The sequence below is a fragment of the Bos grunniens genome, chromosome 27 (assembly GCF_055505025.1).
Source record: "Bos grunniens cultivar Pamir isolate PY7600 chromosome 27, Bosgru_T2T1.0, whole genome shotgun sequence".
NCBI classification, from domain to species: Eukaryota; Metazoa; Chordata; class Mammalia; order Artiodactyla; family Bovidae; genus Bos; species Bos grunniens.
In genome coordinates, this window is record NC_141191.1 from 30767713 (window position 1) to 30782342 (window position 14630).

Sequence of the window (14630 nt, forward strand, 5' to 3'; positions counted from 1 at the left end):
GTCAGGAGAACACCGACGATCAGGAAGAGGAGGTCTCGAGGTGAGAGGGACTGTGTGCTCACACCTTCCTCAGATGTCACTGGGAGAGCACGTGAATCTATGAAATACGGGCACGTAAGAGAGAAAGGTCTGCTGGGGAAACACTTCCTGGTTATCAGTGAGGATTTCAGTGGAGTCTCAGCCATGGTTTAACAAATGTCTGTTGGGAAGCTTAAAATAGAGGGATTCTCCTGGCACTACATACAAAGTAGATAACTAATGAGAAGCTGCTGTACAGCACAGGGAACCCGACTCAGCGCTCTCTGGTGACAAAGAGGGGATTTATGTATGGGTCTAGCTGATTCACTGTGCCATACAGCAGAAACTCATAACATGGTAAAGCAACCGTGCTGTGCTTAGTCGCTCAGTCGTGTCCGACTCTTTGCACCCCCATGGACTGTAGCCTGTCAGGCTCCTCTCCCCATGGGATTATCCAGCTAATGGTGGCCACGTGGAAGCAAGCTACCAAGTATTCTTTATCACCTACCAAAAACCCAGAGCTCTCCTATGAAAAGAGCTCTTCTACCCCTCTGCCACACCTCAACCCAAATGTCACCTTCTCCAGGCAGTCTTCCTTGATTTCCCAACAATATGTTAGGGGCCCCTTCTGAATGTTTAATTTTAAGTGCACATATCATAGCAATTGCTACTGCTCTTTACTGTGATTACTTGCCCAACTCCACAGCTCCTTGAGTAACTGCTTCTGAGAATGCTTGTCTCACTCAACCCCAACTGCATCCCCATTACCCAACATAGTACATCACACATGGTGGACCCTCAGTAAATGTTTGGCCAATCATGGAAGCCCACTGGAGTTATCCCTTGGCTTCAAGAGTCAGGACTGAATCATTGGTCTTTTGTCTCTCTCATCAATTGTTTCCCCCCAGCTTTTCTTGAGCCCTACAAGAGCATCTGTTTGACATTAATAATACCATCAAGACTTATCCTGAATTAATTTTTTCTGCTGCAGCTCCTGTGGGCTGGAGTAGTGATTATCATTCACAAGACGAAGTGGGGTGGGGGGTGTAAGCTGCTCTTGAAAATGAGTCTACCGTGATGCACCAGCCAGGAGCTTAATAGGGAGCATGATCTTCAATTTGCTGAGTGTAGCTCGACAAGGAGCCCTGAGCTGGGCTTGTGACATGCCATTCCTCAGAGGGTTTCAGCTGCTGCTGTGCTGCACGGAAGGATTGATGACTCTGATGAGAGATTTGAACACAGTCCTCTTAAAAAAACAGAAGGGCTGGGGCCACTGGGCTAATTGGAATTACAAGCATATGTATGTGCATGCCATGCAGAATCATGCCTGTATATTAGATGCACAGAATAAAAGGGTGGAATATTTGAGGATAAAGCAAAAGCTAAAAGGACAAAGGCAACAGGCAATCTAATCCACTTAATGGGTCAAGGAGTTCGGAGCTGAGCCGCAAATGCATCATTTGATAACGGTAATGAAAAAGACAGCAATCTATATCTACAAATAGCATTACAGCAGATTTGGTTTAGAGGCCAAACTAGGTTGATGTGAAATTTACAAGACTGGCTGTCTCTCGGATATGCTTAAGAGGGAGGAGCACATTCAATTCTTTCTCTTTCCCGTGGAGCTCAGTGTGAACTGAGTCTTACTTCCAACGTAGGTTTTCCTGTTATGTGGGACTTTATTCTGTTTAAATGACAGTTAAGTATTTTGCCACCCAAGTTCATCTTAACACGGAGGATGCCAATTGTACAAGTGGATGAGGTCTATTTAGGGTTCCCTTTGGGCATTTCATTTCCCTGTCCAGTCTCTGTAGGTCTCTTGCTCACACTTTCATACACACACACACACACACACACACACATGAGGTTCACATTTGCAGGTGGCCTGAAATGCCATGTGCAGTAAAGTATGTGCCTGAATCGTGACTTAGCAGCTGATACTAGAAAATGTAGGAAATGTGGGTTCTGATGATTTGGACAGTATGTTTTCTGTCTGCAAAACCCATTACAACATTCCTGTGCAAAATGCTGTCAGAAAGGTGCTTCGTTTCCAACCGAAATTCTAATACATCCTCCACAGTAATCACAATACACTGCATTGCAAAATATGCAGGATGCATTAAGCTTTTTTTCTCCTTGTGATGTCTCAGTCAATATCAGGTAGCACTTACAGAGGGTAATGAAGTCTGCTTTCAACACAGCAATGTTCCTACAATTATGTGCTGATTGACCTTCACTTTGTGCTGTGCCTGCAAAGAAAGGGGACCCTGATAGACTGTACAGAGTAGAGCATGTGCAAGTCAGATGGTTGAAAGGAGGCAATAAGCTTGTTGCTGCAGCATTGTGTGGGGCAAGTTTCAGCCGAGACTTGCTCCTAATTCAAGAGTGACAGCAGACGCAATCAAAAGCTTGGGAAGGGATTTGGGGAAGACAGTTTTTTAAAAAAAAATGTCACCCCAGGATTTAGGTTTTCACCCGTTCTGTGACAAATTTTAGAGTAAAGGAAGTCACTGGATCGAACCTAACCAAATGCTCCCTTGTGATAGAAATAACAATTCTGCATAAGAGGCAACTACAGAGATAAATTCTCGTCCCTCCTTGCTTTTCTTAATGTCTTTTGCAGTTCTCTCTGCTTTGGTTAGGGTAGGTAACTACTGTAGAGTAGACTCAGAATTACATGATTCAATCACAACAGACACGAATTCCTTACTCACTTATGAGCCCAGTGTAATCTCAAGTCATCCTGGTTGGTGATGAGGGTATGGAATGCTCTGCTCCACGCAGTCACTTAGAGACCCAGGCTGATGAAGGATTTGTTAACTACATATGAGAGTCTCCCTGGAGGTCTCCAGCCTAGTCAGCTAGAAGAGAAAGGAACACAGAAAAGCCTACATGAAAGGCTGCATGGATTATGGCCACATCACGTAGGCTTACACATCCTCCTGGCTAGCAACCCACCACACGTAGCTGCAAGGGATCCTGGGAGATATGCCCAGGAAGAAGAGGCACGGATCACAGTGAGCAGCCAGCCATCCCTGCCACACGCCTCTCCTCCCTGTTCCTTCAGTGGTGGAGTTCCTGGTTTCCCAGGGTCTCTCTCAGTCTTATAATAGGGCATGCTGCCCCCAGACACTTTCAGGATGCAAAGATTACTGTCCATGGAATACTCTCAAGTATCCGGCCAAAACTCCCCTCCCTGATTCAGACTGAAACTTCCAAAAACCTACTGTACATTTGGGCTCCCCAAGTGGCGCTAGTGCTAAAGAACCCACCTGCCAATGCAGGAGATGTAAGAGAGACAGGTTCGATCCCTGGGTTGGGAAGATCCTCGGGGGGAGGGCATGGCAACCCACTCCAGTATTCTTGCCTGGAGAATTGCATGGACAGAGGAGCCTGGCAGGAAAAGGCCAGGCTTTTGGCCTTTGGGGTTGCAAAGAGTTGGACGTGACTGAAGAGACTTAGCACACACACATATACTGTACATCCATCTGATATTTGAATGAGTGCCTCAAATTTGACACACAGAAAACCAAAGTTGTTATCTAACCTCATCTGTAAGATGGTGATACTTAATAGTATCTATTCTTAAAGTTGTTTTGAGGATGAAATGAATTAATATGTATAAATCACTGAGAAAAGTGCTGATGCCAAGTGGAGACTTTTTTTTTCAGATGTACCACACAGCACATGGAATCTTAGTTCCCTGACCAGGGATCGAACCGGTGCCCTCTGCTCTGGAAGCACAGGGTGTTAACCACTGGACCAACTCCCAAAATGAGCAAACTGTTTAAAATTTTTCTATTATTATTACTATTTTATCTTTTGGGCATGCAGCATGTGGGATCGTAGTTCCCTGACCAGGGACTGAACCCACACTCCCTGCATTGGCGGAGTCTTAACCACCCCCTAGACCACCAGGGAAGTCCTGGGGCTTAATAAATGTTGGTCATTATTATTCTCTTGTCTCTCTCCTTCTTCCCCTACAAAATCTGTTTCCCTTCTCATGCTTCATAGCACTTATCACCTGCTTAGTAGACCAAGCCGGAAGCTGTACTGGACTCTTTCTTACTCAGCTTTTACCCCCATCCAGTGACTCTCACTACCTCTCAGAGCCACAGTGATCCTCATCCTCATTGTCATGCTCTGACTCAGACACTCATTACTTCTCAACTGAACCGCTGCAAAATCTTGCCCAGTGCCCACTCTTCTCTGCTCTTTTCTTCCTCCAACTCTCCCTCTGCCAGAATAATACCTTTAAAATATTCTAAACTGTGTTCTCAGATACTTCAGTGGCTTTTCATTGTCAGTAAGCATAAAGACGGCAATCCTTAGAGCTGGAAAAGTGAGCTGAAGCAAGTTGTGCTAAGTCGCTTTAGCCATGTTCAACTCTGTGCAGCTCCATGGACTGTAGCCTGCCAGACTCCTCTGTTCATGGGACTCTCCAGGCAAGAAGACTGGAGCGGGTTGCCATGCCCTCTTCTAGGGGATCTTCCCAACCCAGGGAGTGAACCCACATCTCTAGCATCTCCTGCATTGGCAGGCAGGTTCTTTACCACCAGCACCACCTGGGGAGCAAGTAGGCACAGCCTTAAACTCTAACCTCCCTCCCTCCCTTTCTCTGTTCTAATCAGAACCGATTATTCACTATTTGCTCTCTCTGTCTTTTTGATTCTGGTTCTTCTACCGAGAAAGCCCACCCTTTTTTCCTTCTTTCAAATTCCTGCTTTCCAGCTCAGATGTCACCTCTTCAGAGCAGCCGTTCACTTCCAATCAGAATCCATCCAGCCTGCCTCAGCATCCCGCCCCCACCAGCATTTTATTTTACCTATATCACTTATCAGTTGTATTTGTCCTAAAGTTAATGGAGCCTGTCTCCTGTATTCGACTGAATCCTTGAGTGTTCCCAAGCAGAGTTAGTCTGCCATCATGACACTTTAACTTAATGTTTAAATTTTCTCAGCTTAGTGGAGCATAAATATGGAACAGGAGCTGCCTGCATTTGGGCTACGTGGATTCCCTCTTCCCCACTGGGCAATAGCTCCCTTAACAGCATGGAGCAGATTCAGTAGATTTCCAGTACCTGATAGATACCAGAAAGCCTTGTCATCTGGTTTAGATGCCATTAGACACCTGCTTCTTCTTTTTCTAGCTTTATGTCCCTCAAGTGTTGGGAAGAGAGACGGGTGGTAGACCAGAGTCTCCTTGTATGGTAAGGGGCCCTTCCCAAACTTGCTCTCACTCAATCTAGTTCTGTCCACTCCTGGTGGCTGCCAAGTAGGTGATGACACTCTGAGAAAAAGATTAGCTTTCACCCAGCACCCTCCATGACCGACGACCTCACCCAGAAGGGTGCCACCATTTCTCCACTCACTTGGCAGGCTCACTGCTGCTTCTTAGGGAAACCTGGCACTCTTGATGGGGAGTGGCCAAGACTGCTGGAGTCCTCTCTTCTGCACCTGGTAAGGCCGATGGAGAACTGGAATGAGGTGCAAGCTGCCCAGTCCTTTCCACAAACATCTTGTATTAAAACCCATCAAGCCTGCTAGCCTGGCCTCCTCCGACGGGCCCTTCATCCTCAGAAATCTCTAGCTCTGAACTCTGTTAGCCTAAGGGCGTCTGCAAACCTGAGACTGAAAAGAACAACGTAAGCTCTGCCCTAGGATTCCAGTCTGCTCCTCCACTAACCCTGAAAACATTCGCTGGGCACAGACAGGAGAATCAGGGTGCCCCTGGAGGCTGACAGCTTGACACAGGCCCAGTCAAGGAGCGAGCTGCCAATCTTTATGTCTTAAAGTTCCCTCCCATCTTTAAGACAAATTCTCCTGGAAGCCTTCTTATTAGGCTTTAGGAATGGGTTAGGAATGGGAGGCAATGGTCTTTCACCTGGGATACTGTGCTGTTCACTCAACGAAGACTCCTCCACCCTCCCCACCCACTCTCATGACAGTGGATGGTGGGGCTGGGACCCGCGTGGTTCTGGTCCCTCCCAGTAAGCCCTAGGCAGGCAGCTCTGGCCTCGTGTGCTCAAGACTGTCTTTGTAATATGTATGCAGGATCTTTCTCCAGCTACAATTCTGGGGCAGGGAAAAACCCATTCGGACACACTGTTAAATGTCTTTTAAGTATGTTCAGTTCTGTTGACCTTATCCCTGTTTTTAGAACACATTTTCTAAATGCACATCACCCCACAGACACTGGAAAGTCTTTTTTAAAAACACTTTTTATTTTGTTTTGGGGTATAGCCTATTGACAATGTTGTGCTGGTTTGGGGTGGACAGCGAACAGGACTCAGCCATACATACACATGTGTCCATCCTCCCCCAAACTCCCCTCCCATCCAGGCTGCCACATCACGTTGAGCAGAGCCCCCTGTGCTCTACAGGAGGTCCTTGCTGGTTAGACACTGAAAACTCTTGAAAAAAAACTTCACTGACAACATTTTGTATCATCAGATGAGCACTTCACAGGTGGGCAATAAATGTCTTATACACTATGTTCTAATCTCCAAAAAAGAGTTAAAGTACTAGGATCCTGAGGTGCCAACCTCATTATTTTGCAGAAGGTGAAACTCAGGTCCTGAACGATGAGGTCACTGAATCCAAAGACACACAGCTAGTTGGGATCGCGTTTCACATACCAATTTCTACGCTTAATGGTACAGCAGAAGCAGAAGCCAGCCAAGCAGATCTGATGACCGGCCTTTGGAGAAAAGAAAGTGGGTAATGGAAAACACTGTACAAATTCCAAGAGTTCGTTTTTGCAGATGAAGCAGATTTTTCATTCCCTGGTCTGGTAGGGTTTGCCAGTGTGTGCCGTGACTAATTCCTGTTGGCCCAGCGGAGGCTTCCTGTTTGCAGGGCGGGGTGACAGATTTGTTGGTGTAATCTGGCTTTAATTCATTTCAGGCCAATCCTGGAAACCAGAGGCTCTGTCATGTCTTCATGGCAACATTAACTCCATTTTTCTTTCTTCACTCCTTCTATTAATAAGCAGAGGCCACTCAATAGGGCAATCTTAACTGCCTGCTGAAGGTGGCAGCGAGAGGTATAAATAATTCTTCTCATTGACCCTTTCCATCTTTTCCAGGAAGAGTAGCGGTTTTGTTCTCTTATCTCTCAAGTGGCTCCAAAGTTGATCAACTCATTCGACTCAGCTTAAAAGGTTTCTTCTGTGCACTTCGTCACTCAGGCGTGTCCAACTCTTTGCCATCCCATGGATTTAGCCTACCAGGCTCCTCTGTCCATGGGATTCTTCAGGCAAGAATACTGGAGCAGGTTGCCATTTCTTCCTCCAGGGGACCTTCCCAACCGGGAGATCAAACATGCATCTCCTGTGTCTTCTGCATTGCAGGCAAATTCTTTACCTACTGAGCCATTAAGGAAAGGTTTCCTGGGAAAATAAAAATTCCAGTGCAGGCTTTGCAAGAAGAGGCCACTCCTCCAGCGCCACCTGACGAACTCCCTGGGATTCAGAGTAGCTACAAGAATTTCCTCTAAGCCGCAGTGATGTCCACATTCAACTCCATCTAGAAAAGTGTGGCGTGGTTGGAACCTGAGATATTATCCAAGGAGGTTTTAACATGGTCCACAAATATAAGAAAGCAGATGACGTACTGAGAATAGGAGTTGAAAGGAAGAAAGGTAGAAAGCAGACATCTGCAGCTGTGGCCAGAGTCCTCCACGTGTGGGTGGATCTGTAGAGGCCCTCAGGACAGTTTGAGATGAAGAGTGGTCGCTGGGCATAGGCCCTTTGGCAGGGAGAAAACAGGAGCCAACCGCTCCTCGGCAGAGGTACCTGTCTGTCTTGTTCATCTTCATGCGTTGGGAAAGGCCTCATCTAAAATCTACCCAAGAAGGAGAGGGTGGGAGGAACTGGGAGAGTAGCACTGATATACACACACACACACACTACTATGTGTAAAAGAGATAGTAGCGGGAAGCAGCTATAGGATAGCACAGGGAGCTCAGCTCGGTGCTTTGTGATGACCTAGGTGGGTGTGATGCTGGGAGTGGGAAGGAGGCTCGAGAGGGAGGGGATATGTGTATACTTATAGATTCAGGCTGTTGTACAGCAGAAACCAACATAACATTGTAATGCAATTATTCTCCAATTAGAAAAATAAAATAGGGCTTCCCTGGTGGCTCCGTGGTAAAGAATCCACCTGCCAGTGCAGGAAACACAGGTTCAGTCCCTGATCCAGGCAGATCCCACGTGCAGTGGAGCAACTTAGCCCCTTCGCCACAACTACTGAGCCTGTGCTCCAGAGCCTGGGAGCCGCAACTACGGAAGCCACCGCCATGAGAATCCAAGCAGGGCGACTAGAGTAGCCCTACCTCGCCCCGACTAGAGGAAAGCCCGCATGGCAGCAAAGACCCAGCACAGCCAACAGAAGTAAATAAAATTATTTAAAAAAATAAACAAAATAAAATCTACGCAAGTCCAGGGCCATCCTTGGCAGAGAAATGGAAGTCAAATCCTTGGTTCATTGATGAATCCTTCGGCTCCCCGTGAACTAACCAGCACAGCCAGGGTGATGTGGAACACAGCTGGGCACTGTTTGCCGTGTGCCCGCACCCAACTCTGTGAAGGGGAAAGAGCACCCGATGAATGGCAGAGGGGCACCCACGAGACCTGGGGAGCTAGGCAGAGGGCACTCCCCTGAGGAAGAGGTGCTGGGCAGACAACTGCACATCAGTACAAACCTCATACACTTTTCAACTTATGGTCTTAAACTCACTCATGAACACATCACCTAAGATAACAGTCATACTTCCCTTAACATTTAGGAATTCAATGTAAGGCCTAGTGAATCCATTAACACAATAGTAAAATGTAGTGTTCTCTTCTGAAGACTGTTAGGCTGCTATGCAACACCCAGGAACTGCACATGCCGGCTACCTTCTGCGCTTTTCCAGGAATGCACTGCATGTTAAATTTCTGTGTCAAGTGTCCTACCATTCCCAATCAATTTCTTTCCTTTCCCATCTCTAAGAATCACATGGAACATTTTTAGCAATACACAAGCATTTCAGAATGGGAAAGATGGGAAAAAGATATATTGGTATAGATCTGTCATATTTAGCTATGGGAAAATTTGAAATGTAGGCCATCTAGAGGGTCTAAGAGTAGTAAGTGATTATTTTCAAGTGTGTTTTCAGAAAACAAAGCAACAGGAGAGTTTTCTTAGACGAAACCTAATTCTCAAGACTCACAGACTTAGAGAACAAACTTATGGTTACTGGGGGAAGAGAGGTGGGATGGGGCAAATTGGGAGTTTGGGAAGAACGTATACACACTGTTATATTTAAAATAGATAAGCAACAAGGGCCTACTGTGTAGCACAGGGAACTCTGCTCAACACTCTGTAATAACCTAAATGGGAAAAGAATTTGAAAAAGAACAGATACATGTATATGTCCATCTGAAGCCCTTTGCTGTACGCCTGAAACTAACACGACACTGTTAAACAACTCTGTGTGCGTTAGTCGCTCAGTCACGTCCGGCTCTTTGTGACCCCACGGATCACAGCCCACCAGGCTCCTCCATCCTTGGAATTCTTCAGGCAAGAACACTTCTCCAATATAAAAGAATATTTTTAATAAATAAATAAATAGAAAATAAAACAACTTCCCATGGGCATTAGTTCCCAGGAGACCCTTAGTAAAAGCTTCATAACAATGGCAAAAAATAATAATAATAATAAATACACACAATATAATAATAATAAACACACACACACAAGGTGTATCAAAAGAGAGGCTTATGTCTCTACGAATTGTACAGCACAGGGAACTCTACTCAGTGCTCTGTGGTGACCTAAATGGGAAGGAAATCCAAAGAAGAGGGGATATATGTGTACATGTAGCTGATTCACTTCACTGTTCAGTAGAAATTAACGCAACTTTGTAAAGCAACTATACTCCAATAAAAATTTAAAAAATAATAGTAAACACACCTGGGAGCTCTAGAACTTGCTATTTTCATCGACCACTTCATCACGAGTATCTTTGTAAAGTCACTTCCTATAGATCTACCTCATTTATTAAATATAAACAACTAAAAACAGATTGATAATACTGCATTGTGTGGGTATACTAGAATTTACTTCCCAAGTTCCTCTTTTTTTGTTGCTGTTGCTTGTTCATTTTGTTTTTTGCCCACACTACAGGGTATGTGGGATTTTAGTTCCCCTGCCAGGGATCAAACCCAAGTCCCCTGCATTGGAAGCATGGAGCCTCAATCACTGGACCAGCAGGGCAATCCCTACTTTCCTAGTTCTTCTTAACGGCTGTGTTTTCCAAATGTTCTGTTTTCATACTAACTAATTCTGAATCAATATTCTTAATAAATATGCAATTTGAATTTAAAAATAAATAAAAGAGAAGCTGATATCTCTAGGTAGGTTCTAGAAGCTTGGAAGTTCCCCTCCCATTAATACTACTTCTTATTCATATTCTGCTACTGGGCCCAGGACCGTTACTTCTGTGACACGGCTTCTTGATATTGCACAGGTAACGCTCGGCTGATTACCCTTTTCATCACGTGAGTGGCCAGGAGTCCCCAGTGCCACACACGAAACCACAGAGGAGCAAGTGCCAGTTCTTGCCATTTTCATTTCACTCTTAAGTGAACGTGAGCAGCCAAGAATTGTGTTCATCTTGGGCTGTCCTCGTAAGGTTTAATATGTTTCTCATCTGCCATCAGCACAACACTAGGCTTTTGGTATTTCTTATAAACAAGTCCTTCTTCTTCAAAGAACGTTTTAGTTGCTCTCTGTCCAAAGATTCACTTACGCAAAAGCATGACCTAAGGGAAAATAAAAGAATAACAATCCTTTTTACCTTCTAAATCTTCTCACCAGCAAATACTCAAGCTTATCTAAAAAGAAGGGATGAGAAGAAGATGCTGGGATTAGCAATTAGAGGAAACTCAGATCCCTAGTAGAAGGGCATTGCTGTGAGCAAGGCAAGGATGGGAAAAGCATGAAAGAAGGATAACTCCTTACATGGTTGCTTCATCCCAAGCACTCTCTTAGGTACGAGGTTGACAAAGATGAACAGAAAGAGGTTTCCATCTCTAAGAGAAATCAAAACTCCTAGGGAAGACAGACAGGCACAGTAAGTAGAAAAGTGTTTCATGCATAGACGGAGCCCATGCAATGCTTGTTGGCCTGATGATTTGCCTATGATAAAATTCTCACACTGCACCACACCCGAGTCAAATTCTGGCTCCATCACCAACAATCCGTGTGGTGTTACACAGCTTACTCAACGTCTCCGTGTTCCCGGGAACTACTGTGCCCAGCGCCCGGCAAACAAATGTGCTGGTAGTTAGTGTCAGCAGCAGGGCTGCTGCTGCGCGCCTCACCCTTCATCTCATGCTGCCGCTTCATCCCCTCCTGAAAACCTGCGCTCCAGCCAGACCAAGCCAGGGGCTGCTTCCCGGACACATCATCAGATTTCCTGTTTCTGAGTTTGAGACTTTTGTTGTGTCTTCTCCATCAAGAGTAGGCTTCCCAAACTGGCTGTGAACCTTTCGGGGAAGGCATTATGCTTTTTCACATTCATTATTCCAACACCTAGCACATTTCCTAGGTAGACACTTAACAAATATTTGTTGAATTAACTATGAAGTGAAACTGAAAGTTGCTCACTCGTGTCCAACTCTTTGCGACCCCATGGACTATATACAGTCCATGGAATTCTCCAGGCCAGAATACTGGAGTGGGTAGCCGCTCCCTTCTTCAGGGGATCTTCCCAACCCAGGGATCTAAACCAGCTCTCGCACATTGCAGGTGGATTCTTTACCAGCTGAGCCACCAGGGAAGCCAAAGAATACTGGACTGGGTAGCCTATCCCTTTTCCAGTGGATCTTCCAAACAGGAATCAAACTGGGATCTCTTGCATTGCAGGAGGATTCTTTACCAGCTGAGCCACCAGGGAAGCCCTCAATTAACTATGTGTTAAACTAAATCATGTGAATAAAACTATACATATCAAGGTAGGGAAAGAGTGAAGAATTCTTCATAGGGAATAAAATCATGGAGGATTTCCCACAGGAGCAGACAGTTTAACCTGTAAAGCTTTGAAGGATAAATTCACCAGGGGCTAAGGGAGTGCTGTAGTGTTATAATCAGCACATGTGTTTAGTCGCTCAGTCATGTTTGACTCTTTGGTGACCCCAGGGACTGTAGCCTGCCAGGCTCCTCTGACCATGGGATTTCCCAGGCAAGAATACTGGAGTGGGTTGCCATTTCCTTCTCCAATTTTAATCGGTAAAAGAAAATGCAAGACATGGCACATAGTGGATGCCCTCTAAGCAGGGAGCTGCATGAAGGAAAGAATGGAGACATACATTTGTTCTCAAAACAACAGCTTTGTTTTTAAGTGCTAAGAAAAAAATCCAACTTGGATGGCTTGGCTTCATTTTAGCCTCTCCCTTGCATCAATAATATTATTTTTGTAAACTCATGAGAAATGAGGAAGGAAAAAGTCTTAGACATTTCTCAGACTTTAACAGATAAACCAAATAATAATAAACAATCCTGACTATGATTCAGTCCCCTCATCGTCCAAGTCTCCTTTGCCCCAGCACATTACTCCCCAAAGACAAGGGCAACCACTCTCTTCATCTGAGCTTGTGGAGCAGCGAACCTCGGGAACCAGATGTTCACGGAGAAAGGGAACTTTGCTCAGAGTCACATTTTTGTAAAGTGTGTACAATACAGATCAACTATTTCATGTTTATCAGTGGACAACAAGCAATCCAACAAAAGGCAAATATGATGCAAGACCTAAGCCAAGACACATCACCAAACCTCCCATGACATCAGTCTGCCTCTAGATATTCTGCTAGGGTTCAGCGAAAAGACTTAACGCTCTGAAGAAAACGAGGAATGGCCACATGGAAGATGAGTGAGGACCCAGACCCGCAGTGAGAGGTTTCAGGGAACAGCAGCAAGAACAAAGGAAGCGGGGAGGCGAGAGTGACAGGAGGTGGTGAGAGCGAAAAGATCAAGGACCAGACCAAGCAGGGTGTTGACGGCCACAGCAGAGTCTTCAGATGAACAGAACAGACATACCCGCTTCCTTTACAGACCAATGGTCTATCAGAGAAAATACACATCTATGAAATAGTCATCACAGACATGATAAGCACCATGAAGTAAAAATGCAAGTATTAGAAGATCAGCAAATGAAGCACTTTTGTGCATCTGAGGGATTTAGAAGAACAGGCTTCCCAAGTTCTTTAAAGAAAGTATCAGCTGGGAAATAGACGAGTTGGGGTAGCAGGTAGAGCATTCCAGGGAGAGGAAACAGAATGGACTAAGGCTCAGGAGAGACAGTGAGAGCGAGCATTTGAGGCCAAAGCACTGAGTCTAAGGAGGATGGAGATTCTGAGGAAGAACACACAGCCAGATAGGGTTGGATCTTGGGAGCCTTTATAAAACACAGCAGAAATTTTGATCTCTATCCGAAGAGCAAGAGGAAGCCACTTTAAGCAGTGGGGAAATAGATCAGATCAGAGTTTTAAGAAGGTCACATTGGCAAGTAATTTAGTGTGGCTGAAATACAGAGTGCAGAATGGAGCTGGCAAGACATAACACTGGAGAAGCTGGCTGAGGCCAGGTTGTGCAGGAAATCCAGAAAAGTCTATCTGTCCAGAATATTTTTTTAAAGAAAGAAAAAGTATAGGCAATTTAACATGCAAGAAGGAAAATATCAGATGGAAAATATCAGATGGAAAATATCCTTCCCACTAACTTTATTCTCTTGACCAATGAGGCTGAAAGTTATTTTCTCCTCTTGTTCTTAGCCTCACAGAAACTGTTAATGTATGAGTCACTTACATTAGTGCTTCTTACACACACTTGAATGTGCATACAGATCTCTGGTGACATTAGTAAAATGCAGATTCTTGTTCACGAGGTCTGGGGCAGAGTCTGACATGCTATATTTCAAACATGCTCCCAGGTAACACCCAAGATGCTGGTCTATGACTCATACTCTGAATAGAGCTAAATGGAACGTATTGGGGCTTTCGGAACATACAGGTAATAGCAGGGTTAAAAATGCAAAAGAAGCAAGCAAACAGAGCCAGGAGATTGTGCCTCTGGAACTGTCCTGCCTTTTTTTAAGAGAACCTGGGTGTGAGATATGTTTCTATAAAGAGATTTTAGATGTTTAGTGTGTAACTTAACTGGAAGCAATTCAACTCCAACAATACTCAGGAAGCCGGAAACTGGAATCCTTCTGACGGTGACTCTGCACCACAGTGACACCTGCTGGTAGATTGGTGGATTACATTTTTTAATTTTTTTTTAATTTTATTTAACTTTACAATATTGTATTGGTTTTGCCATATATCAAAATGAATCTGCCACAGGTATACATGCGTTCCCCATCCTGAACCCTCCTCCCTCCTCCCTCCCCATACCATCCCTCTGGGTCGTCCCAGTGCACCAGCCCCAAGCATCCAGTATCGTGCATCGAACCTGGACTGGTGACTCGTTTCATATATATTATACATATTTCAATGCCATTCTCCCAAATCATCCCACCCTCTCCCTCTCCCACAGATTACATTTTAAGGTGGATTACATTTTAAGACTT

General features: G+C 45.0%; 1 protein-coding gene across 2 annotated transcripts in view; it reads right to left on the bottom strand.

Moving 5' to 3' along the window:
• Positions 1 to 14630, bottom strand: part of POFUT3 (protein O-fucosyltransferase 3) — a 150579-nt gene that overhangs the window by 31614 nt on the left and 104335 nt on the right. The window contains exon 6 of one of the 2 annotated variants that reach the window (XM_086379642.1): positions 10603 to 10824. The exons of the other annotated variant lie outside the window; for it this stretch is intronic. Coding sequence (XP_086235768.1) covers positions 10719 to 10824 — 106 coding nt within the window. The 3' untranslated portion in view covers positions 10603 to 10718. Of the gene's footprint in view, positions 1 to 10602; positions 10825 to 14630 lie in introns of those variants that run through there. 2 annotated transcript variants of the gene reach the window in all.